Raw genomic sequence first — 23,811 nt, 5'->3', positions numbered from 1 at the left:
GGGCCCTTGGATACCCTGTCCCGTTCCATTCCACAGTGACCATGCTGCAGCGTGTCACAAAGGGCCCTTGGATACCCTGTCCCGTTCCATTCCACGGTGACCATGCTGCACCGTGTCACAAAGGGCCCTTGCACGCAATGCTACCTGCCCTGGGGCCACCCCCAGCCCCCCAGAGTGGCCCAGGTTGGAAGGAATGCCTTGCCCCAAGTGTGTCAGACGGCCCAACAGGATCTTTAGGAACGGCTCAGACCATCAGCAAACGCTGCCCTGCTCTGCGGGCTCAGAGCAGCAGGAGCCCCCAGGGCTGCCGACGCAGCCGCGGCGGGAAGGGCACGGGGCCCTGCACAGAAGCTGGCACGGCCTCCTCGGGACACGTCCCACGTGGTGGCCATTCTAAGCACGGCCGTGTGACACAGACCAGGAACGTGTGGGCCAGGGCAGGAATGCTGCTCTGACCCTGGAGCCCGGGGAGCGCTGACATCAGCCGCTGAGGCACAGTCCCCGCCGAAGCAGAGATCCCCCGAGCCTTGGCAGGTGCCCGTCTGCTGCCCCAGAAACCTGTGCCCCAAAATGGCTTCTCTGCCAGAGGGCAGCCAAAGCTGGTGTGTGTTGCAGCATTTTTCAGAGAAAGAGGACATGAGTTATGAGATTTGAGCTACTCCAGTCTAGGCCTCAGATTTGGGCCTTGTGAGGCCTTCAAGCCTCTGACGCAGTTAGAAATTCAGAGCTTGTGGCGCAGATAGAAATAGTCTTAAGGTGTGATGGGGACCACTGGGTTGTCTGGGTGTGAATTAGTATAGGTTTTATAGTGTAAGGTGTAGGCCGTTTTAAGGAAAAGGTAAACAATGTTAGCCTACCAATCAGAGTGTCTTTGTTTTTGTAAACTATGTAGAAGCTTATATAAACTACCACCTTATCTTGAATAAATGGAGAACACTTGATAAACCACATTGGTTCAGACCTGCGTTTGTCTTGTCCAGCTTTCTGTGTTTCTGAGATTCCCTGGCTTTTGTTTATAAGCTTTTCTCTCTGAATTCCTGAAGAAGAAGAGCTCAAGGAAGAAGAGGCCTGTGGAGTAGGAAAATTCATCAGCCAGCTCCAAGTGGGTGAGGATCCATGCCCATCAGAGTAGCAATGAGCAGAAATGGGCACAGCTTTGTGGCTGCCCCAGCTCTGGGATGGGCCCTGGGCCTGGAGCAGGAGCAGCTCTGCAGGGCCCCAAGGCCGGGGCTCTTGTGCTGGCCTGGGCAGATGGGATGGCAGGAGGGGCTGCAGAGCTCTCAGCACCTCAGCCAGAGGGGAGCAGGGCAGCCAGGGAGCTCCTTTGGCCTTGGCCAAGCCCCTTCCCCCATGGTGGGGCTGAGTCCTGGCTGAGCTGCAGCTGCTGCTGTGCCCTTGGCAGGGGCTGAGGCCGTGGGGCAGTGCCCAGAGCAGCCGGGCCTGAGCAGAGCTGTGGGGTCAGAGCCGGCTGGGCTGTGCTGGGGAGAGGCCCTTGGTGCTGCCCAGAGCTCAGGGCAGCTGGCAGAGCTTGCAGGGAGCTGGGCTGGGCTGGGAGAGCCTGGCACAGAAACCATCAGTGTCCATCTCAGCCTGGATGAGCGTGCAGGGGCAGGACTCAGCCCAGGCCTTGTGGGGCAGGGCCAGCGCCTGGGCAAGGCATTGAAAACAGGCAAGAGCCCGAGAGAGGAGGCTGCTGTGTGTCCTTGGGGGCATGGACAGAGCAGGGAGGGGCCCAGGACATTTGTCAGCGCCAGCCTCTGTCTGCGCCAGCCCTTGGCAGCCCTGGCTGCTGAGCTGGGGCTGGCAGCAAGGCCGGGCACAGACAAGGAATTGCTGAGCATGGCCTGCGCTGGCCAGGGCTGCCTGTGCCAAAGGCAGAGCTCAGCTGCCCTTGGGGGCTGCAGGAACACTCAGGAGCCCAAAGAGCCTCCATGGCTGTGCTGGAGACCAAGGCTGGAGCAGGGAAATGCAGGGCTGCTGTGCCATGGGGAGGGCATGGAATTCCAGCACACACCTCAGCTCTCTGATGGTCCTGGCACCGTGCTGGGCCCTGTTCCAGACTGGAGCAGAGCAGATGTTGATGGCACAGGAGCCCTGCGGGGCTGGAAGGGACCTGCAGCTTGCAAGGTGCTCTGCTCTCCATCAGCTCCTCTCTGAGAGATCCAGTCCCAGCTCGGCACCTCAGGGCACAAGTGGCACTGCCTGTTCATGGGCACACAGCTGATGTCTGCCTGGAAAGGGGCACAGGTGTTAATATGTGTATATTTCATATTATACAGGGGCATTTTTATTATCTGGGTCACTTACACTACTTTTAAGAAAGACCAATGTTTTCCCTCTAGGAACAAGAATTTCCTGGAAGTGTATTGATGGGAGAAGAAGAAATATTGATTTTTCCATCCTCCTGAGTCACCAATATTCTGTTTATTAAATCATCTCCCTCTTCCTTCAGGTGTTTCCAGCTCTCCTGTTTAAATGGCCATGTCTAAGGAAATCTGTTCACTAGACCAGCTCAATCTATGTCCTTCCTGTTGCTCCCAGATTTCCTCTTCTAGGTGCTCTCTCATCATTCAAGGTCCTGTCAACTGACTGGCTTCATGCTTTGAGCTTCACAGAGTTGTGCAGTCTTTCTGAAATTCAAATAAATATCACATTATTCAACACCTTACTTACATTTATATCTATCACAGAATTACCTTTTATGTCTTTGTCTAAAACTGCTCCTGTGCAGAAATTCCTTGGGGATAGGGGACATGTCAGATGCTGCGTGGACATCACAGAGAGTTGAGGGAAGAGCTGTGATTGTTTTTAAACTGTTCAAATGTTCAACTTGTGTTTGTTGGCAAGAAACCTTTCTGTGCCTCTGAGGGTCACCAGTCCCTGAGCCCAAAGGACACAAACCTGATGAGTTGTGGTTCCCACTGCAGGGGCACTTGGACCTTGGCTCTGCACAGGAGAGCTCTTCATGCACTTTCCCTCTTTTCCTCCCTCTGGGCATGGAGGCAGCTCCTGCCTTCAGCCTGTGACTCGTGTGTGCAAAGAGCAAATTTGGGCAGAATCGGGGCAGGGAGAGTTTGGGGGGACCTTGGGATCTGTGCTGGGCACAGAAGGTGTTTTCCATTGCTCTGAGACTGTCTGCTGTGCAAAGTGGATTTAATAGCCAGCAGAGGAATGGCTTTTGCATTTGATGGAGCTGTGACTTCCCTTGGCTTTGTTGGCTGGCAATAAATGAACATCCCTCTGTGTCTCGGGCAGCTCCTTCTCCAAGGAAAGCAGGTGGGAGTTGGAGCCAAGGAGCTGAAACCCGCAGGTGCAGCCTGGGCTGGAGGGAGCTCAGATTTGCACAAGGCTGCTCTGAGTGCCAGGGCTTGGATGGGGGAAATGGTGGGGTGGGGGTAGGGACAGAGTCTGATGGATTGTCAGCCACAAAGGGTCTTGATTTTCAAATCTATTCCAACTGCATGAGGAAGCACTTGGATTCAGTGTCAACTGGAGATTTCACACATCAATTTATTAGGAGTAAAAAAAACTAAACAGGACCTGAAGAAATAATTTCTCACTGTCCTTTTAAATATAGTGTAATCAACCACAAGAGATTTGAAAACTTGAATGATTCCCAGGGCTTGGCTTGTTAAGGTGTTCTGAATGTTAATGAGCCCTGGGGCACTGAATTCCTGCACTGAAGAGCTGAAGGCTGAAGAAGCCTCTGGAGCAGTAAAATTCAGCAGCAGCCTCCAAGTTGCTGAGGATGTCAGCAGCCCCCACTGAGGCCATCCCTGCCCAGAGACCCTGGGGGAATGGGCAGACAAGGAGAGCGTCCCTGGGGCTGGGGCAGCAGAACTCAGAGGCACCAGCGGCTCCAGCTGGGAAATGGAGTGTGGGATGGGGCTGTGAAAGCCCTGCCTGGGCTGTGCCAAGCAGGACACACAAGCCCTGACCCCCATCCCCTAAAAACTCTCTCAATGGGACATTTAAAAGGAATTACAATTGGTTCTGTCCTCTGAGTTGGATGCACTGGAGAAATACCAACAAGAGATTCTCAGGAGCTCAAAACAATAAAAAATCCTTTCTGGCAACATAGAAGATAAGAGAAACTTTGGGAAAAGGTTTAATAGGTCATTAAATCAACAAAAAACATTTCTCAAAGCATTAATCCTCGGATGTAGGGAGTTTTGGAGGTGGAATCCCAGTTTTGGCCATGAGGGGATGAATGATTTTTTCCTATAGGAAAGAGAAGTGCAAGTCCAAGTGTCCTGGAAGAAGATGAGAGGTGGGCACCCTTAGGCCAAGCCAGCCAGACCTGACTCTCCTGATACCTTTCATCTAGGGGCTATCCTTGGACACAGGGCATTTTGGAGGTGGAATCTCAATTTTGGCTGTGGGTTCCTGGATAGGAAGAATTATTTACATTAGGAAGAAAAGAACAGAGCCCGGGTGTTTCAGAGGCACATGAATGCCAGCCCTCAGGAAGCCAAGGCCAGCCAGACTTGTCAGTCCTGGCAGCTTCTGTCTGGGAGCTATCCTTGGATATAGGGAATTCCGGAGGCAGATCCTCAGTTTTGGCCATGGGTGCCTGGTGGAGATGGATGGTTTTTTTCTCATAAGAAAGAAAAGCACACGGTCCCAGTGTCTGAAAGGCAGATAAGAGGTGACCCTTGGGTGGTCCAGGCAGTCAGACCTGTCTCTCCTGGCAGATTTCATCTGGAAACAATCCTTTTACATAAGAAAATTTGGAGAAGAAATCCCAGTTTTGGCCCTGGTTCCCTGGAGGAGAAGGACAGTTCTCTCCCATAGGAAGGAAAGCCCAGAGCCCCAGTGCTTCAGGGGCAGATGAGAAGCAGCCCTCAACATGCCAAGGTCAGCCGGACCTGTCAGGTGGTCCCTGAGAGGCCCAGCCAGCCAGACCTGTTCCATGTTCCCTTGGTTCCATGGACCCCACAGTGTCACAATGGTCTCCTTGGTTCCATCAGGCCCTGGAGTGTCACAATGTTCCCCTTGCTTCTGCAGTGCCACAATGGCCCCATGCTTCCATGAGGCCTTGCAGTGTCACAATGGCTTCGTGGTTCCACAGAGCCCTGATGTGTCACAATGGCCCCTGGGCTCTGTGTGCCCTCGCTGTGTCACAGCGGCTCCTCTGTGACACTGCGGCTGCACAAGGTCACCATGGACCCTTGGTTCCTTGGGGTCACCGAGTTCACAATGGTCTCCTTGATTCCATGAGGCAGCACAGTGTCACAATGGCCCCTTGGTTCCATGAGGTTCTGCAGTGTCACTGTAGCAGTCAGAGGCCCTGCAAGGCCTCCCTGGCGGTCACTCACCTAAGATAAGAAATGCCTAAGTCACGGTGACTGGACCAAAGAAGCCCCTCTTCTGCATTCAGACCCTTCTTATCTTTCTGTAAGGCTATTGGTCGTATTCTTCTCAAACCTGGCAATTGGACAATTTCCAACACCCCAGTACCCCATATAAACACCCATTTCTGCCCAGTTTGGCAGAAGAACTGTCACTGCATCCCTTCAGAGGAGCTGGCAATAAAGGACATCGCTGTGGAACCACATACAGCCTTTTCCTCTCTCTATCCCTGTGTGTCTGCCAGAGGCACTTGCGAGCACAGAGCGAAATCACTGAGAGCTGAACTCACAGAGCTGAAATCACTCCAGAGGTGCTCGCTAAGTTGCCTGTGGCTGGGAGCTGAGCCGAGGGACCCAGACAGGCTGAGACTAATAGCGCAGCACTATCCGGGACACCTGCGGCAGTGGCGGCCGGGGTTGGATGGACCCCTGGGACCCCGGGTTTCGTAACGTGGCCGCCCGAACGAATGGAGCACTGGCATCCTGGCACCGCTGAGAGCAGCATTCTTTGTGAATTGTTACTGCCTTGGACGGCTATGGCCCCTTGAAGGTAACTCCTCCTTTATAGAAGTTTTCTGGAGAGGCGTCAAACAAATTTGCATATCAGTATCCTCAGGAGTTGGACGGCAGACCACCCACCCAGCAGTTCCTTGACCCACATTTGGCTGAAGAAGTGTACGTTTAAAACAACCTTTTTATGCACTTTTATCTTGGGTCCTTTTTTGGTTTTTATTTTTTCCTTTTTACTGCTGGGGGTATGGAAGAGAATGAAACTGAAATGGGATCAAAATCTAGTAAATTAAAATGATCCCAGAATGAGAGAGATTTATATTTACAAATCCTACAAATCCTATCTGCTAACAGCTTTTCTTTCTCTAAAGGCAATCTTTCAAAAACTAACTAGAAAAAAATTATAGAATAGATTATCTCCCAATTTCCAGATACTAACACACACACTATTGGTTTAGAGTCATTTTGGGACACAGTAGGGACAAGAATATACACTTTCCAAACTAACGAAAACTTTTCTGTAACTACGTTTCTACCTCTATTTCACTCAACTACTAAAGCAGTCGAAAAGACAAATTCTCTGCAGCTTCCTTCTGCTGAGGAAATTCCACCCTTATCTGTCTCAACAGACACTGTCCCTTCAAACGCTAATTTGCCAGATAACATTCCTCTCTCAGTCCCTGGGACGGGGAACACAGACATTGTACCACCCCACCCACCCGCGGGGTCCGTGGAGCCCACCCATCCCTCGCTCCCCCTCGGACGCGGCGAGCGCGGATTCCGCTCCGCGGTCCCGCAACACGCGGCGCGCTGCGCGCCCCGTGCCCCGCTCAGTGTTCGGCTGTACCTGTGTCGGTTTCCATCGGGAACGCCCTGCCTCACCCCAAAACCTCCGCGCAGCCCCCGTGACTCCCCCAGCCCTGCAGCCGTGCCTCCCAGCCCCGCTGCGGCTCTCCCCAGCCCGCTCCCATCCCTGCCTGCCTGCCCGCCGCAGCCCCGCCGTGATGGCAGCAGCTCCCCCAGCCCCACCGCCTCCTCTGCCCCGCTCCTCCCTTGCCCTCATCCCCAAGCGCTGCACCCACCCACCCACCCTCAGCGCCCCCCGAGCGGCACCTCCGAGACCCCCACGGGGGCACCCCACTTCCCCACGCACCTCAGCCCTGCGCAGGCTGTGCCACAGTGGCGCTGCCATTGCCGCTCCGCTGCTGCCTCCCTCTAGCCAAGCCCAGCCAGCTGCCCCCTCACACTCTGTCCAGCCCCCACACCCCTGCCAACCCTCGCTCCAACACGCCCAACAAAGCGTAGTGCACCTCCTGCTCGCTCTCACTCCTCCTCTGAGCACAGTGAGTCTGATAGTGACACAGGGGACATTGATCCATGGGCTCTAATCAAAATGGAAGCGACTTGGGCAGGGGATTGGGAACTGGCTCAGAGAATTTCTGCCTTCCCAGCAATTTATATAAAGGGGAAAAGAGGGGGGACCACTGAAACAACGTGGGAACCTAACACAAATAAAGAACTGGTCCAACTATGAAATATAGCCAAAGAACATGGTAGACGTTCACATCTTTTTAGAAATTTCCTGTAAGCTCTCTTTTCAGCACACGTTTTGGTACCTCACAATCTTAAAAACATTGCCCACTGCCTTCTTTCCACGGCAGAATATATGCTATGGGAAAGGCACTGGAAGAGACAATTTAAAACTTTATCAGACATCTATGCTCAAGATGCAAATAGGCCAGATTTTACAGTCCAACAGCTGGCTGGAGAAGGGGATTTACAGAAACTCTGTGACCAAGCTGACATCTTACCTCAGGCAGCACTACAAGACTTGGCTATTGCAGCAAAAACCTCCTTGCTCCTTACCCCAGATGACTCTACCCCTACCCAACACTTCTCTAGTATTAAACAAGGAGTAGATGAAATATTTATCAAGTTTGTAGACAGAACTAAAGATGCTCTGGAAAAACAGATAGAGAGCACAAGAGGCAAGAAAAGAACTATTGTGCCAGCTTGCCTTATCACATGCAAATGAACAATGTAAAACAATTCTGAGGCCCTACCCTTGGATACAGAACCCACCAGAGAGCAAATGGTGGAAAGCTGTACACGTCATTTGTCCTCTGAAAACACAGTGGCCCAAGCAGTTGCTAAGGGCATTGCAGAAGGAGTTTCTGGTGCAGTTGCAGCAGTAACTTCCAAAGACCAGGCCTGCTGCTATCACTGTGGGGAATTTGCACATTTTATAAAGGACTGTCCGGACAGGTCACCTACCCAAAACCCCGGTAACACCTACCAAAGACCCCAGAACCAGCAGCGCTACCAGCAGTAAAGAAAACTTCCAGAGGAGCGTGGCCAGGTCCTGTGCAAAGACAACAAATCAAAAGCCAGCCAGACCCAACCATGCATCATCCCAGGAGATCCCAGGCCACCTGGAGAGGATCCAACCCACGGAGGGACACAGATGGGAACACGGCGCCAGTTGGTAACTGCTTTGTCCATTGACTTTAATAATAAGGATGTTTATTGTGTTCCCACAGGAAAGCATGGGCCAAAAGGGGTTTTTTTTGACATTTTAGTTATAGATGACACCCTCCATGGCCCAGAGGAAATCTTTGTTGTTCCAAAAGTACAAACAGTGCACCCAGGACAAGAAATCTCAATCCAGCTGTGCTGCACGGACTCACAATTTTTCCTTTCATGAGGAATTCTGATCGCATAAGCCTTTCTACTCCCAAAGAATCACAGGGAACAGCTTCCTCTCAACCCTACAGAATGTGGGCACAAGTTGTGGGACCAAGTAAGCCTACCATCGAGTGCGGTCTATCCTACAGAGGAGAGAAGATCCACCTCCCAGGGATGCTGGACACCGGTGCAGACACGAGCATCATCGCTCACTCGGAATGGCCGGCACACTGGGAACTACAACCAGTAGCAGGAATGATTTCAGGGATTGGTGGAGCCACAGTGTCCATGTGAAGCAAGCACAACATCCTCGTCGAAGGGCCTGAAGGCAAGCTGGCAACCATCTGCCCATTTGTGGTAAGAGCCCCCATCACCCTTTGGGGGAGGAACACTCTATCCCAATGCAGAGCTTCCCTACGTATTCCCAGTCAGGATTTCTGACTGGGCCACTGAGGTGTGCATATTGCCAGATACCCCTCGGCTCACCTGGAAATGCCAAGACCTGATCTGGATTGACCAGTGGCCCCTCTCTAAAGTAAAACTGTGCACTACAAGCCCTTGTGGAAGAACAGCTCACCAAAGGTCACATTGTCAAAACCATCAGCCCTTGGAACTCTCCAGTTTTTGTACTGCAAAAACCTGGAATGGACAGGTGAAGGCTCCTCCATGACCTTCGCAAAATCAATGAGATCCTCGAGGACATGGGCCCCCTCCAGCCTGGCCTACCTTCACCATCAATGCTGCCTCAAGACTGGACACTTGCCATCGTAGATATTAAAGACTGTTTCTTCAGCATTGCGCTGCACCCCCAGGATGCTCCATGGTTTGGTTTCTCCGTTCCCTCTCTTAACAGAGAGGCTCCACTCAAAAGATACCATTGGTTGTATCTTCCCCAGGGACTGAAAGTCTCACCTACTATATGCCAGTGGTACGTTGCTCACATCCTGTCTCCTGTTCGGAACCTATTTCCAGATGCAATCATCTACCACTACATGGATGATATCCTGGTCTGTGCATCAGCAAAAACTTAGACATAAAGCAGTTAAATGGACAATCAAAACCATAGAAAAAACAGGATTCGAGATCCGTGAGGACAAAATACGGTAACCCAACCCATGGGCTTATCTTGGATTCCTGATCTGGGAAAGGACCATCATACCCCAGCAGCTCGCCATCTGAGACGACCCAAAAACCCTGAGAGACTTACACAGTCTGTACAGATCCATCAGCTGGGTACGTCCCCTGCTAGGAATTACAACAGAGGACCTTGCTCCCCTGTTCACCCTTCTCCATGGCAACGAGGACCTCGACTCTCCATGCACACTCACAACAGAAGCCCAAGACACCATCACCAAGGTCCAAGAAGCCCTGTCTGCACGCCAAGCCCATCGCTTCGAGCCCAAGCTGCCTTTCCTGTTCGTCATTCCTGGAAAAGCACCCTGGTTCTACGGACTGATTTTCCAATGGGATCTTCAACTCCAAGACCATTTATTGATACTGGAATGGATCTTTACAAACAACCAACCTTCAAAGACAATTAACATCTTCCAGGAAATCATGGGATATTTAATAAAATAAGCCAGAACTCGCCTCCGCTCCCTTGCTGGGTGTGAGTTCACATGCATATACTTGCCACTGACCACTGGGGACCTGGAGCATTTGCTCCAGACCAATAAAAACCTCCAATTTGCCCTAGACAGCTATACAGGTCAAATTTCCATCCGTATCCCAAAACACAAACTTTTTAATGCAGTCTTTAATCTGACCCCAAAATTAGTCCAAAGTAAAACACCACTCAAAGCTCTAACAATTTTTGCACACAGCTCAGGGTCATCCCACAAGGGATGTCGACTGATAAGTGTATGTATTTTGACATTCCAAAATGTGGGAAGTGAGTTACATCTGTCTGCCACGGCTGGCAGCAGTTCAGGCCTCGGGGATTGGCTCCTGTCCCCATAGATGGTATCTGGTAATTTTGACAGTTCAAGCATGTGGCCACAATAGCTTTCGCTTGATCTTTTGAAAGCTTGAACATTCTGATGAGGGCAGGTATATTTTGATGGTAAAATGTGTGTGACAACTTTGCCTGGGCAAAGATGTCAGGGACGTTGACAGTTTCTATTGCCATGGCTAATGCGACCACTTTCCTGTTCCCTTCTGTGATGAAACCTGGCAGATCGGTGTGTGACCTCACATGCATTGTATGGTAAGGTTGCTTTCTGTGAGAGATTGAGCGTGTTAATGCTGAAATAAATTGGTGTAACTTTGGATTGGAAATCTCTTTAAGAAGAGTGTGTTCTGCTCTCATAGCTATACCTGCAACATATGCCGAATCTGTGAGCAGATTAAAAGGTTTGTCTTCGAATTTCTCAAAGGCTCTGACAACAGCTGCTAATTTTGCAATCTGTGGAGCTCTCTTGAAGGACTTAAAAGTAGAAAACAACCCAGACTGGGTCAATGACCTTTTCGGTCAGTGGGGATTACCGAGATGGGTTCCATCTTTGGTTAAGGGAATTTTGTGGATTTTCATTGTAATTGTCATTGTGTTAGCTATGTTCTCATGCCTTGTCCTCTGTTTTAAAAGAACTATAGGGCACGCCTTTTTCCTAAATACAGAAAGTGGAGTTGCAGCAGTCAGAGGCCCTGCAAGGCCTCCCTGGCGGTCACTCACCTAAGATAAGAAATGCCTAAGTCACGGTGACTGGACCAAAGAAGCCCCTCTTCTGCATTCAGACCCTTCTTATCTCTCTGTAAGGCTATAGGTCATATTCTCCTCAAACCTGGCAACTGGACAATTTCCAACACCCCAGCACCCCATATAAATGCCCATTTCTATCCAGTTTGGCAGAACTGTCACTGCATCCCTTCAGAGGAGCTGGCAATAAAGGACATCGCTGTGGAACCGCATACAGCCTTTTCCTCTCTCTGTCCCTGTGTGTCTGCCAGAGGCACTTGTGAGCACAGAGCAAAATCACCGAGAGCTGAACTCACAGAGCTGAAATCACTCCAGAGGTGCTCGCTAAGTTGCCTGTGGCTGGGAGCTGAGCCGAGGGACCCAGACAGGCTGAGCCTGACAGCGCAGCGCTATCCGGACACCCACGGCAGCGGCAGCCCGGGGGTCAGATGGACCCCTGGGACCCCAGGCTGCATTAACCAGGAGTGACTGGGATCACAGAGGAACCATAAAGGAAGTTACTGCAATAATACTGGGACTATCTGGGAGTGACTGGAATCATACTGGGAGTGACTGGAATCATATTGGGTGACTTGGAGTGACTGGGACCTTACTGGGAGCAAATGGTACCATAATGAGAGTGACTGGGTTCATACTGGGATCATACTAGGAAGGACTGGAACCATACTGGGAGTGCCTGAAACTATTATAGGGGTGAATGGGAACACCTGGGAACATGCTGGGATCATGCTGGGATCACACTGGGAGTGACCAGGATGATACTGGGATCACACTGAGTGTAACTGGATGTGAGTGGGACCATACTGGGGGTGACTGGGAGCCACAGGGCCCATGCTGGGAGTGGCCTGGGGGGAACTGGGGGAACTGGCCCAGCTGGGGCTCAGGGTTGTTCTCCCCCAGGGCTGCCCCAGGTCCTGCTGCCACCCCTGGCCCCACAGAGCTGAGGGGCAGGGGACAGCTGAGGGACAGGGCACAGCCAGGGAACACGGCCTGGCCGAGGGACACTGAGCCCCAGCACTTTGGGCTGTTGCCCTTGGGCTCCCAGCACAGGCCCAGGGGCAGAATCCCCTCCAGAAACTGCTGTTTGCTTTCAGCTCTGCTCTGGAACATTCCCCAGGAGCCCCTGCAGTGGCTGCAGCCCAGCCGGGTGCCCGGGGCCACCAAAGCCGCTCCGGCAGTGCCCTCCTGCCCCGGGCAGGGCACGGAACACCCAAGGAAAGGCTCATGTGGGCTCAGGGCAGGGACAGGGCACTCCCCTGGTGCTGCCACGGGCACAGCAGAGCCGGCCTGGGCAAAGGATTGGGATCGATGTCCCATGGAATCGCCGCAGGGATTACTTCTCATTGCACTGCTCTCATTGGATTGGTTATCAATTCCAATCATTTCCCCATGGAATTCCCATGGCAGTGGGTTAGGGAGGAGATCCATCCATGGAATTCTCACCTGACTGGGATGAGAGTGAGATCTGGCCATGGAAATTCCATGGCAATTCCTGCATTCCCAAGTCCCCCATTCCTGAATCCCCCATTCCCATAGGAATTGCCCTTCCCTCCTACACCCACCTTTGTGCTCCAGAGCCTCCCGACCATATCTGATGTATTTTGGGGGCCTTTCCACACAGGTGTGGCCCAGGTAATGCTTCATCTGCTCCACCATGATCCCTTTGTGTTCCCAGCACCTCTGGGATATCCAGAGAGCACCGCTGGACACTGCAAAGCTCCCAGATCCCAGCTGGAAGGAGATGAAATCCCAGCCCTCGTAGCTGTACTGGTGGGATCCATGGACGCTCTGTTGGACAGGAGGTCACAGCTGGAAACCCCCTGCACTGTGTGGAGACCTGGGAACGAGGAGAGAACAGACCCATGGAGTCGTGTCCCAACCCCTGGGAGCCCCTTGGAGCTCCCTGGATTCCCATCCCAGCCCCACAGATTCCCCCCATCCCCAGAGATCCCATCCCAGCCCCTCAGAGTCCTCCATTCCCACAGATCCCAGCCCAGCCCCCGGCTCCCCCCACTGCCTCTGCTCTGGTTGTACCGGCCCCGTCTCCAGGTCACTGTCAGCCACGGGCCGGTTCCTGTCCTAGATCAGGGTCTGGCTGTCCCAAAATCCCAGCTCTGGCTGTCCCAATATCCCAGCTCTGGCTGTCCCAATATCCCAGCTCTGGCTATCCCAATATCCCAGCTCTGGCTATCCCAATATCCCAGTTCTGGCAATCCCAATATCTCAGCTCTGGTTATCCCAATGTCCCAGCTCTGGTTATCCCAATATCCCAGCTCTAGCTGTCCCAATATCCCAGCTCTGGCTATCCCAATATCCCAGCTCTGGCTATCCCAATATCCCAGCTCAGCTCCTGCCCCCATCCCCGGTGTCTGTGCCTCCATCCGGCCCCGCTCGCTGCCGCAGCGCTCGCAGAGGGTCCCGTCCACGTCCCCCCCAAACAAGGACTGGGGGACCCCCAGGCCAGGCTCCGACAGCGCCACTTCCAGGAACTGCAGGGAGTGGAGAACTGGGGGGACACGGAGATTTGGGGGAGCTGAGGGGGCTGAGAATTTGGGGATCCAGGGGGGTCCACAGGCCAAGGAAAGGGGGGACCTGCAGAGCTGGAAGAGCTGGGAAGGAGGTTCAGGGGCTGAGAGCCAAGGAAAGGGGGTGCAGGGACTGGGAGAGCTGGGATGGGGTGTCCATGGAATCCTGTGCCCAGGAAAGGGGGTGCCAGGGCTCCTGAACATGAGGAAAGGAGGGGCTAGGGGCTGGGAAAGGCAGGAATGGGGGCCCAGGGGTCCCAGGTCAGGGAAAAGGGTGGGGCTGGGGGCTGGGAGAGGCGGGGGCTGGGAACAGGTTGTGTTGGTGGCGGATAAGGGGGTGCAGGGGGGGTCTCAGTGCCGGGCAAAGGGGTAAAATGGTGTCTTGGTTCTCAGGAATGGGGGTGCAGGGGGGTCTCAGGGTCATGGAAATGGGGGGGCAGGGATGGAGAGGTAGAAGGGAGTTCCAGGGGTCCTTGAGCCCAGGAAAGGGGAGTCCAGGGTTTCCCAAAAAGGGGTACCAGGGTGGGGACACCCGGGGTGTTTGGGAAGGGGAAGTTCAGAGGGTCTCTGGTTTTGCACAAAGGTGGAGCTGGGGGCTGGGAAAGGCAGCAATGGGGGTCCAAGGTGTTCCAGGATCAGGCACACGGGAAATCTAGAGGCTGGGAGCAGGGAAAAGGGGAGCAGAGGGCCCTGATGTCCGGAAATGGGGGATTCAGGGGGGTCCCTGTGCAGGATAAGGGGAGCAGGGGGGTCCCGGTGCCGGCAATGGCGATTCAGGGTCCCGGTGCCGGGGTCCCACTCCCCCCTCGCCCGCCAGGAGCGCCCCCAGCCCCAGCGCTGGAGCCACCGCGCTGCTCCTCCTCACTCCCAGTATGATCCCAGTATGATCCCAGTAGGATCAGTCACCCGGAAGCTGCTCCCAGTATGATCCCAGTACAGCCCAGTCACTCCTGGCATCCCCCCACCCCTCTCTGCGTTCCGACCTGTCCCGGCTCCATCCCCGCCCCTCCCGCGGCTGCGGGGAGGAGGAGGAGGAGGGAGGAAGAGGCGGAGCGGCAGCGGGAGCAGCAGGAGGAGCGGGGAGGATGAACCGCGGGGCTCCGGCTCCGCCTGAACTCGCAGCACCCCGGGAGCGTCGCCCCCATCCCGCAGGTGCCCGGGCAGGGGGAGCTGGCCCCAAATATCCCGGGGCTCCCTGGGTTTGGGGTTTTTGGGGGGATGTTTGGAGCTGGCGGGGCTCCAAGGCCGAGCCGCAGCTGCCCTCGGGGGGACATCGGGGGTCCCCGGGAGGTGTTTTTGGGGGGTCCCGGTGCGGGTGGCGGCAGAGCCCCGGCGGGGCCGGGGGGATGCGGGTCCCCCCGCGGTGCGGGTTGGGCTTCCCGGCCGGGCCCTCCGAGCTCTGCCGGGGCCGCGTGGGGACCGCGCGGGAGCGGCGGGAGCGGCGGGGGGACCCCGGATTTGGGGAGCCCCGGGAGAGCCGCGGCTTCCCTGGGCGGGAGCGCAGAGAGAGGAGAGCCCCAGGAGCCCCAGCGGGGACCCCGAGAGGGGGGACCCCTGGCAGTGCCGGCACCCGGCAATGGGGGTGCTGGGGCTGGAGGGGCGGCATGGCCGGGAAAGGGGTTCGGGGGTACCGGGGCCGCCAGGGGCTGCTCCCAGCAGGTGCCCAGTTCCTACCCCTGTGTGCTTCCAGTTTCCTGGGCACTCCCAGGATGAGCCCAGTCAGTCCCAGTATCACCCTGGTCACTTCCCCTCACTCCCTGCAGGATCCCTGTTTCTCCCAGTATGAGCCCAGTCATTCTCAGTCATTCCCCATTATGACGCTATTTGCCCCCAGCAAGTCCCAGTTGCTCCCACTTTTCTCCAGTGTGTTCCCACTTCTCCCAGTTGCTCCTAGTATAGTCCCAGTCACTCCCAGTATGATCCCAATATGAGTCCAGTATGATCCCAGTCTGCCCCAGCAGGGTCCCAGTCACTCACACTTGCCCCCAGCATGGTCCCAGTTGCCCCCAGCACATTCCCAGTGGCTCCCAGTGTGGTCCCAGTCACCACCTGCATGTTCTTAGGTACTCCCAGTACATCCCAGTTGCCTGGAACATACCCAGAGTCTTTGCCAGGCACTCCCAGTTACCTCAGCATGGTTCAGCTGCCCCCAGTTTTATCCCAGTCTCTGTCAGTACATCCCAGTTGTCACCTGCATGACTCCTGTCATTCCCAGTTGCTCCCAGTTGCTCTCAGTGTGTGTGCATTTGGCTCCCAGCATGGGCCTGGCAGCTCCCAGTAACCCCCAGTCAGGGTCCCTTGGCACCCACTGTAATCCCAGTATGATCCCAGTCACTCCCAGTATGATGCCAGTGCACCCCAGTGTGATCCCAGTTGCTCCCTGTCAATGCCAACATGACCCCAGTAACCACCAGTATGATCCCTATGACTCCCAGTATATCCCAGTCACTCCCAGCATACTCCCAGTCCCTCCCACTTCCTCCCAGTTACATTCAGCATGATTCCAGTTATTCACAGCCACTCCCAGTCAATCCCAATATGATTCCAGTCACCCTCCATGGACCTGGCTCCTCCCAGTCTCATCCAGCATGGACCAGGCTGCTCCCACTGTGATCCCAGTATGATCCCAGTTGCTGCCAGAATAGTTGCAGTTGTTCCCAGTTCCTCCCAGTATGATCCCAGGTGTCCCTCGAATAGTCCCAGTCCCACTCAGCATGGTCCCACTCACTCCCAGCTGTCCCCAGCATGGTCCCAGCTGTTCCCAGTGTGGTTCCAGTCCCCCCAGTATGGTCACAGACACTCCCAGTATATTCCAGTTGGCCCAGTAAGGTTTTGATGACCTCAGAATGATCACAGTCTTTCCCAGTTACTCCCAGTTGCCTCCAGCATGATCCCAGTTTCTGGCAGTTGCCCAAAGTGTGGTCCCAGTCGCTCCCAGTATGAACCCAGTTTCCCCATTTATGGTCTCAGTCCCCTCAGCACAGTTCCAGTACCTTCCAGTTGGTCCCAGTTGCTTCCAATGTGTCCAGATTTTCCTCCCAACATGGGCCCAGTAGCTCCCAGTGACCCCCAGCCAGGATCCATTCACACCTGCTGGAATCCCAGTGGCTCCCAGGATGATCCCAGCTGCACCCAGTCCCCCCCAGTATGGTTCCAGTCACTCCCAGTATGATTCTAGCCCTGCCCAGAATGACTCCCTGTCACTCCCAGGGTGGGCCCAGCTGCTCCCAGTCACCTCCAGCATGGTTCCAGTCCCAGCCAGCACACTTCCAGTCATTCCCAGTATGATGCCAGCCAGTTCCAGTAGGATCCCAGTATGAATCCAGCATGGGCACAGCTGCTCCCATTATCATCCACTGTGGTTCCAGTTGTTCCCATTTACCCCCACTGTGGTTTCAGTCTCTCCCAGTGTATCCCAGTTGCTCCCACCATGTTCCCAGTCACTCCAGTTGTCCTCAGTTGCTTCCAGCCTGATCCCAGTTGCTCCAAGTAAGATCCAGTAGGATCCCAGTTGCCCCCAGCATGCTTTCAGTTGCTTCCTGTTCTCCCCAGTGTGATCCCAGTTGCCCCCAGTTGTCCCTTGTATCAACCCCATCACTCCCCGTATGATCCCAGTTGCTCCCAGCATGGTCCCAGTCATGCCCAGTTGTCCCCAGTGTAGACCCACTCACTTCCACTCGCTCTCAGTTCTCCCCAGCATGGTCCCCATTGTTCCCAGTGTGCTCCCAGTCACCCCAGTAAGGTTACAGACATCCCCAGTAAATCCCAGTTGCCTTCAGCATCTCTGTGGTCATTCCCAGACACTCCCAGTGATCCCAGTTAGGTGCTTGTTATCCCAGTATGATCTCAGTCATGCCCAGTATGTCCCAGTTGTCTCCAGCCTGCATCCAGTCATTCCCAATTCCTCCAGTTTGCTTGCAGCATGATCCCAGTTTTTCTCAGTTGCTCCCAGTAGCCCAAAGTGGGATCCCAGTTGCTCCCTTTCATCACCAGTATGAGCCCAGTAACCTCCAGTATGATCCTTGTCACATGCCAGCACTCCCAGTACGGTCCCAGTATAATCCCAGTAACTTCCAATCACCACAGTATGGTCCCAGTTGCCTCCAGCTACATCAACCCAGTCAATCCCAGTATGATGCCATTTGCTCCCAGAGTGCTCCAAGTTGCTCCCAGTCACCCCAGTACAGGGATGCTGTGCATGGTGTGTTCCCAGTCACTCTCAGACACTCCCAGTATTAGTCCAGTCCCTCCCAGTATGATCCAGAGATGACGCCAGTGTGCTCCCAGTCAGTGCCAATATGAACCAGTTGTGCTCCACATGGTTCCAGTTGCCCCTTTCACCCTCACTGTCCCTCCCAGTCTCTCCCAGTGTCCCCCAGTTCCTTCCAGCATATTCCCACTCACTCCCAGTTCCTTCCAGCGTGATCCCATTTGCTCACAACCGCTCCCAGTCAGCCTCAGTGTCGTGGCACTCACTGCCAGTATGATCCCAGTCACCTCCAGCATGATCCCAGTATAAGCCCAGTCGTTTCCAGTCATCCCCAGCAGGCACCCAGTGACTCCCAGTTGCTCCTAGCATGATCCCAGTTGCTCACAGCTGCTCCCAGTCACCCTCATCATGCTCCCAGTCACTCCCAGTATATCCCATTTGCCCCCAGCATGGTCTCAGTGGGCCCCGGTAGGCTCCTACTCTGTGTCAGTATGATCCCAGTACGATCCCAGTCTCCCTCGGGGTGACTGCAGTCTGCCCTGGCATGGGCCCAGCTGCTCCCAGTATGATTCCAGTACAATCCCAGTACAAACCAGTCCTTCCCAGTGCTGCCACTCCTGGCATCCCCCAGCCCTCTCTGCGTTCCCCCCTCCTGATCTCCTGAGAGGAGCCCCAAGGGCCGGCAGTGCCCAGGCAGGGTCCCCAGGCAGCCCCAGTTTGGATGTGCAGCCCCCAGTTTCCCCAGTTTGCCTCTCCTTTGGCCCGGGCCGAGTTCCCCCCTGGAACAGCGGCTGGGAGCAGCCGAGAGCCCCGCGCTGCCCATCCCGACCTGTCCCGGCTCCATCCCCGCTCCTGCCGCGGGCTGCCGGGGCTGCGGGAACGGGAACCGAGGGTGTTGCTGCTCCTGGGGGAGGAGGAGGAGGGAGGGAAGGGCAGGGATGAAGGAGGAGCGGGAGGTGGGGATGGGGAGGGGGAGGAGGAGGGGGGATGGAAGGGAAAGGATAAAGGAGGACAGGCAGGAGGGGACAGGACACAGGAGGAGGAGGAGGAGCGATGGAAGATGAGGCATGAGGAAGCAGAAGGCGGTGGGGTTAGAGAGCAGGAGGACGGGGAAGGAAGGGCAGGGAGAGAAGGGCAGGGATGGAGGAGGAGCGGGAGGTGGGCTTAGGGAGGAGGAGGAGGAGAAGGAGGGGGATGGAAGAGGAAGGGCGTCAGGAAGAGGAAGAGGAGGTTGAAATGCGGATGGAGCAGAGCAGAGAGAAGCGCGCGGTCAGCCCTGCCTGAATTCGCAGCCCCCACCTGTGGGATCATCGCCCCCCATCCCGCAGGTGAGCGGGGAGGGGGAGCTCGGGCCAGGTCTCCTGGGGGGTGCCTGGGTTGGGGTTTTTGGGGGAATGTTTGGAGAAGGAAGAAGTGCGAAGCTGAGCGGAAAAGGCCTCTTGGGGGGACTCCTTGGAGCCCCGGCAGCCCAGAGCAGGAAAGAAGGGGAGAAGGGAGCCCGGGAGCCCAAACAGCCCCGGCACCCCTGAATGGGGAGAGCCAAGAGGGGGGAGCTTTTGGGATTGCTGGGACTCGCGGCAACCTGGGGAGTGCGGGCAGCGAGGAGAAGGGGGACCCCCAATCCAAGCGTGACCCCAGCAGCTGGGACAGGGGAAAGCCACGAACAGCAAAGGGGAGGCAGCAGGGACGAGGAACTCCTGGGAGGCTTTTTCAGGGCTGGATCTCAGTGTTTGGGAGGTTTTTATGGAGCCCACATGGCCAGGGACTTGTAGAGATGGACTGGGACAGAGGGAGCTTCCAACTCAACGTGCTCATCCCTTTTTTTCCCCAAACCAGGATTTCCCATTCCCACCCCCTGGGAGGCTGCGAGGAAGAGGAAGAGCCTCTCCTTGTCCTTCCTCCCCCAGAGCAGGAGCTGAGGATGGAGAGCAGGGAGGACAAATCCCCGCGGCAGAACCTCGTGGAAGAGGCCGTTTTGAGCGGCTCCACAGCACAGGAACCCGACGGGGAGGAAAAGCCCCGGAGATCCCGCACGAGGAGGGGCTGTAAACGCAGATCGCGGGGATCTGAGGGGGAAAGACCCACCCTGGGCCGGGGAGGCGGCCGGAGATGGAGCCAGAGCTCGGAGCTGGGGGTCCCTGAGCAGCTCCATGATGGGGAGAAGCCCCACAAGTGCTCGGAGTGTGGGAAGGGCTTCAGGTGGAGCTCTGACCTAATCGTGCACCAGAGGATCCACACTGGGGAGAGGCCCTACGAGTGTGGGGAGTGTGGGAAGAGCTTCAGCCACAGCTCCCACCTGATCGTGCACCAGAGGATCCACACTGGGGAGAGGCCCTACGAGTGTGGGAAGTGTGGGAAGAGCTTCAGCCAGAGGTCCCTCCTGATCAAGCACCAGAGGATCCACACTGGGGAACGGCCCTACGAGTGTTCCAAGTGTGGGAAGCGGTTTCAGACCAGCTCCCATCTCCTCCAGCACTATTGGGTTCACACAGAGGAGAGGCCCTTCTGCTGCCCCGATTGCGGGAAAGGATTCAAGCAGAACTCCACCCTCATCCAGCATCGCCGCATCCACACCGGGGAGAGGCCCTACAAGTGTGGGGAGTGTGGGAAGAGCTTCAGCCAGAGCTCCAGCCTGATCAAGCACCAGAGGACCCACACTGGGGAGAGGCCCTACGAGTGTTCCAAGTGTGGGAAGAGGTTTCAGACCAGCTCCCATCTCCTCCGGCACTATCAGAGCCACACAGAGGAGAGACCCTTCCACTGCCCCGACTGTGGGAAGGGATTCAGGCAGAACTCCCACCTCCTCAGGCACCAGCGCATCCACACTGGGGAGAGGCCCTACGAGTGTCCCCGGTGTGGGAAGAGATTCTCAAGGAACTCTCACTTGACCAAACACCAACGGAGGCACCGGTAAGGGAAGCCTTGCGAGTGCCCCAAGTGCGAGAAGAGCTAAACTCCATCCCCCACTGGAGAACCCACATTGGGCACAGCCCTGGTTACCCACATTCCCTGTGATCCATGTTGGGAACACACCTGGCTGCTTCTCCTTTTGTGTTGACCTTCATTTTTTTCTCTTCTCAATCTCTCTGCACTCCAAAAGCCAAGAGGGATCAATCTTTCACCTCAAAACCACTCACATCCCACTGAAAACAACTGAATTTTAACCCACAGAGCCTTAATCCCACCACAAATTGCTTGTGTCCACCTCAAAAAAAACCAATCCCACACCAAACTCACTCAAATCCACAGCTGCCAGGGTGAGATGGGTTTGGGAGGAGACTGGGAGAAGTGGGATCCCAATTTGGAATGGTGGGATGGGGATTGTGTGGGGCTGGGTGGCTGGGATGTATTTGATAACAAATAAAACTTTCAGACTTAGTGATTTCTTTGCTGTTTATCTCCAGTCCGTGGCAGTTCTGTTTTTCAGGGCACCACCTTCTCAGCTGATTGTGTTTGTGTCCTCCTTTCCCTCCCACCTCTCTTTACCTGCTCTGTTTCTCTCTCCGTGTCTCCCTTGACCCAGGGGACCTCCAAAGACCCTCCCCCAATTTAATTTCCTCAGGGACCACCCAAGATCCTTCCCTGATTTAATTGTATCCTCCTCTAATTTAATTGCCCCCTCTGCCCCCAATGACCCACCCATGATTTTTTAATTATTTTATTTCCCAATCATTATTTTATTTCTTAGTTCAGGAGCTGAAGTTATGGAGGCCAGCAGTGAAATGTCTCTGTAGCATTTTGCTCCACTTGGCTTTCAGCCCCTTCTCAAGAGCTTTGCCTTCGAGGGCAAAGGGAATGTCTTTTCCTGGCTGGGAGCTGAAATTCCAGACCTCTGGAATGTGTGCAGGGCCATATAGACTGGGATCAACCAGAGATTGGGATCAAATATGCACCGAGATCCTGTGGTCTAGGATCAACTAAGGACTGGGATAAATTAGGGACTGGGACCCTACAGACTGGAATGAACTGAACTGGGATCAAATACGGACAAAGATCAAATATGGACTGGGATCCTATGGACTGGTATCAACAAGGGACTCGGATAAAATAGAGACTGGGATCCTACAGACTGGGATCAAATTGGGACTGAGCTCATATGGACTTGGATCAACTAGAGACCTGGATCAACTATGGACTGTGTTCAAATAGAGACTGGGATCAGATGTGGATTGGGATCCTATGGACTGGGATCAAATATAGACTGGGATAAAATTGGGACTGGGATCAGATATGGAATGGGATCATATGGCCTGGGATCATATGTCTTGGGGAAGCTCAAATAGGAAAGCCTTATAAATATGACTGCCTGGCAAAAGGTTTAGAAAATACAGAGACTGAGATGGTAACAAGTTGTGACATACCAAACAGTAGTTACTCGACAAGTAGAACACAATCGTACAGCCAGGACGAAGACAATCCCCCCTTCTGGTTGAACAATGCCCTTACCTACAGGTAGGTCCAAGGGTCAAATGGACTGTTGGATCTCACCCCAATCCCAGCATCCCACACCTGTAACCCTCCCCTGAAGCATCAGGAGTCTGTGACCCCATTGGCCCGAGTCTTGTTCCAGCCCACCTTGAAGCCCCTGACAAGGAGTCCCTGAGGAGCCAGACGCTCTCTTGGAACTTCCCTTCTCTTGGAACTGTCCCTCTCCTGGAACATCCTCTTGGGATCCTCTCTTATCTCCCTCTACCCCTTGCCTCTCCCTTCCCCCACGCCCTCGCGCCGGCCACGGGTCAGGTCTGGTGACTCCAAGCAGGGCCTTTCACCCTCTCAAATAAACCAGATATTCTAAGGGAAGCCTTCAGAGATCTCTCGTCTCCATCCACCCAAACCGTCCTGGAGTCCAGCGAACTCGCAATATGGACTGGGATCAAATAGGGACTGGGATCAAATATAGTCTGGGATAAAATATGGACTGGGATCAAAGAGGGACTGGGATAAAATAGGGACTGGAATCAAATATAGTCTGGGATAAAATCGGGACTGGGATCAAATATGGACTGGAATCAAATATAGTCTGGGATAAAATAGGGACTGGGATCAAATATGGACTGGGATCAGCTAGGGACTGGGATCAAATACGGACTGGGATCAAATATAGTCTGGGATAAAAGAGGGACTGGGATCAAATACGGACTGGGATCAAATATAGTCTGGGATCAAAGAGGGACTGGGATAAACTAGAGATTGGGATCAAATATGGAACTGGGATCCTGTAAAGACGTTTATTTTGTATTCCACGGACAGATACAAGCGAGATCTCTGTGGTTGCTCTTGGGGGATCAGGTTTATTCAGGATGCATTGTGGCCCTGCCTCGAGCTGCTAGACACAGCACGTGGCTGGGCCTGAGGTGATGAGGGAGGGGAGAGACAAAGAGGAGAGCAGGGACTCCCGGAGGACGCTCCAGGAGGAGAGGGGAAGATCCAAGAGGGCGTCCAGCCCCCCGGAGACCCTTTATCAGGGGGGCTCCAAGGTGGGCTGGAACAGGACCTGGGCCAATGGGGTCACAGACACCTGATGGTTCAGGGGAGGGTTACAGGTGTGGGGTGAACCATACATTCTGGGGGGTGAGATGGAACAGTCCATTTGACTTTTGGACCCCTCTGTAGGTGAGGGTTATTGTCCAGCCAGTAGGGGGCGTTATATTCGTCCTGGCTGTACTATTGTGGTTCTTAATCATATTTATCTATCCTTCCAAACATCTCCTCTGTTTTCACTGAACCATTTGAAATACAAAATATTGACCTAACAACTATTTTCTGCACACTCGGAGGTGTACAGGGTATTGCTACTAACACTATACTTATTACTACTGGAACAGTCAAGCTTAT

At 54.5% G+C, this 23,811-nt stretch overlaps 2 protein-coding genes across 2 annotated transcripts in view; one reads left to right on the top strand and one right to left on the bottom strand.

Moving 5' to 3' along the window:
* The window catches only part of LOC105759916 (uncharacterized), a 649,836-nt gene that overhangs the window by 41,142 nt on the left and 584,883 nt on the right, over window positions 1-23,811 (bottom strand).
* The window catches only part of LOC140681480 (uncharacterized), a 1,248,316-nt gene that overhangs the window by 783,702 nt on the left and 440,803 nt on the right, over window positions 1-23,811 (top strand). Inside the window, 1 exon segment of the mRNA XM_072921322.1 lies at window positions 20,124-20,673. Within this exon segment, the coding sequence (XP_072777423.1) occupies window positions 20,124-20,673 (550 nt within the window).

This window comes from Taeniopygia guttata, chromosome 36 (assembly GCF_048771995.1).
Source record: "Taeniopygia guttata chromosome 36, bTaeGut7.mat, whole genome shotgun sequence".
NCBI lineage: Eukaryota > Metazoa > Chordata > Aves > Passeriformes > Estrildidae > Taeniopygia > Taeniopygia guttata.
This window is presented reverse-complemented; position numbering and strand designations above follow the sequence as displayed.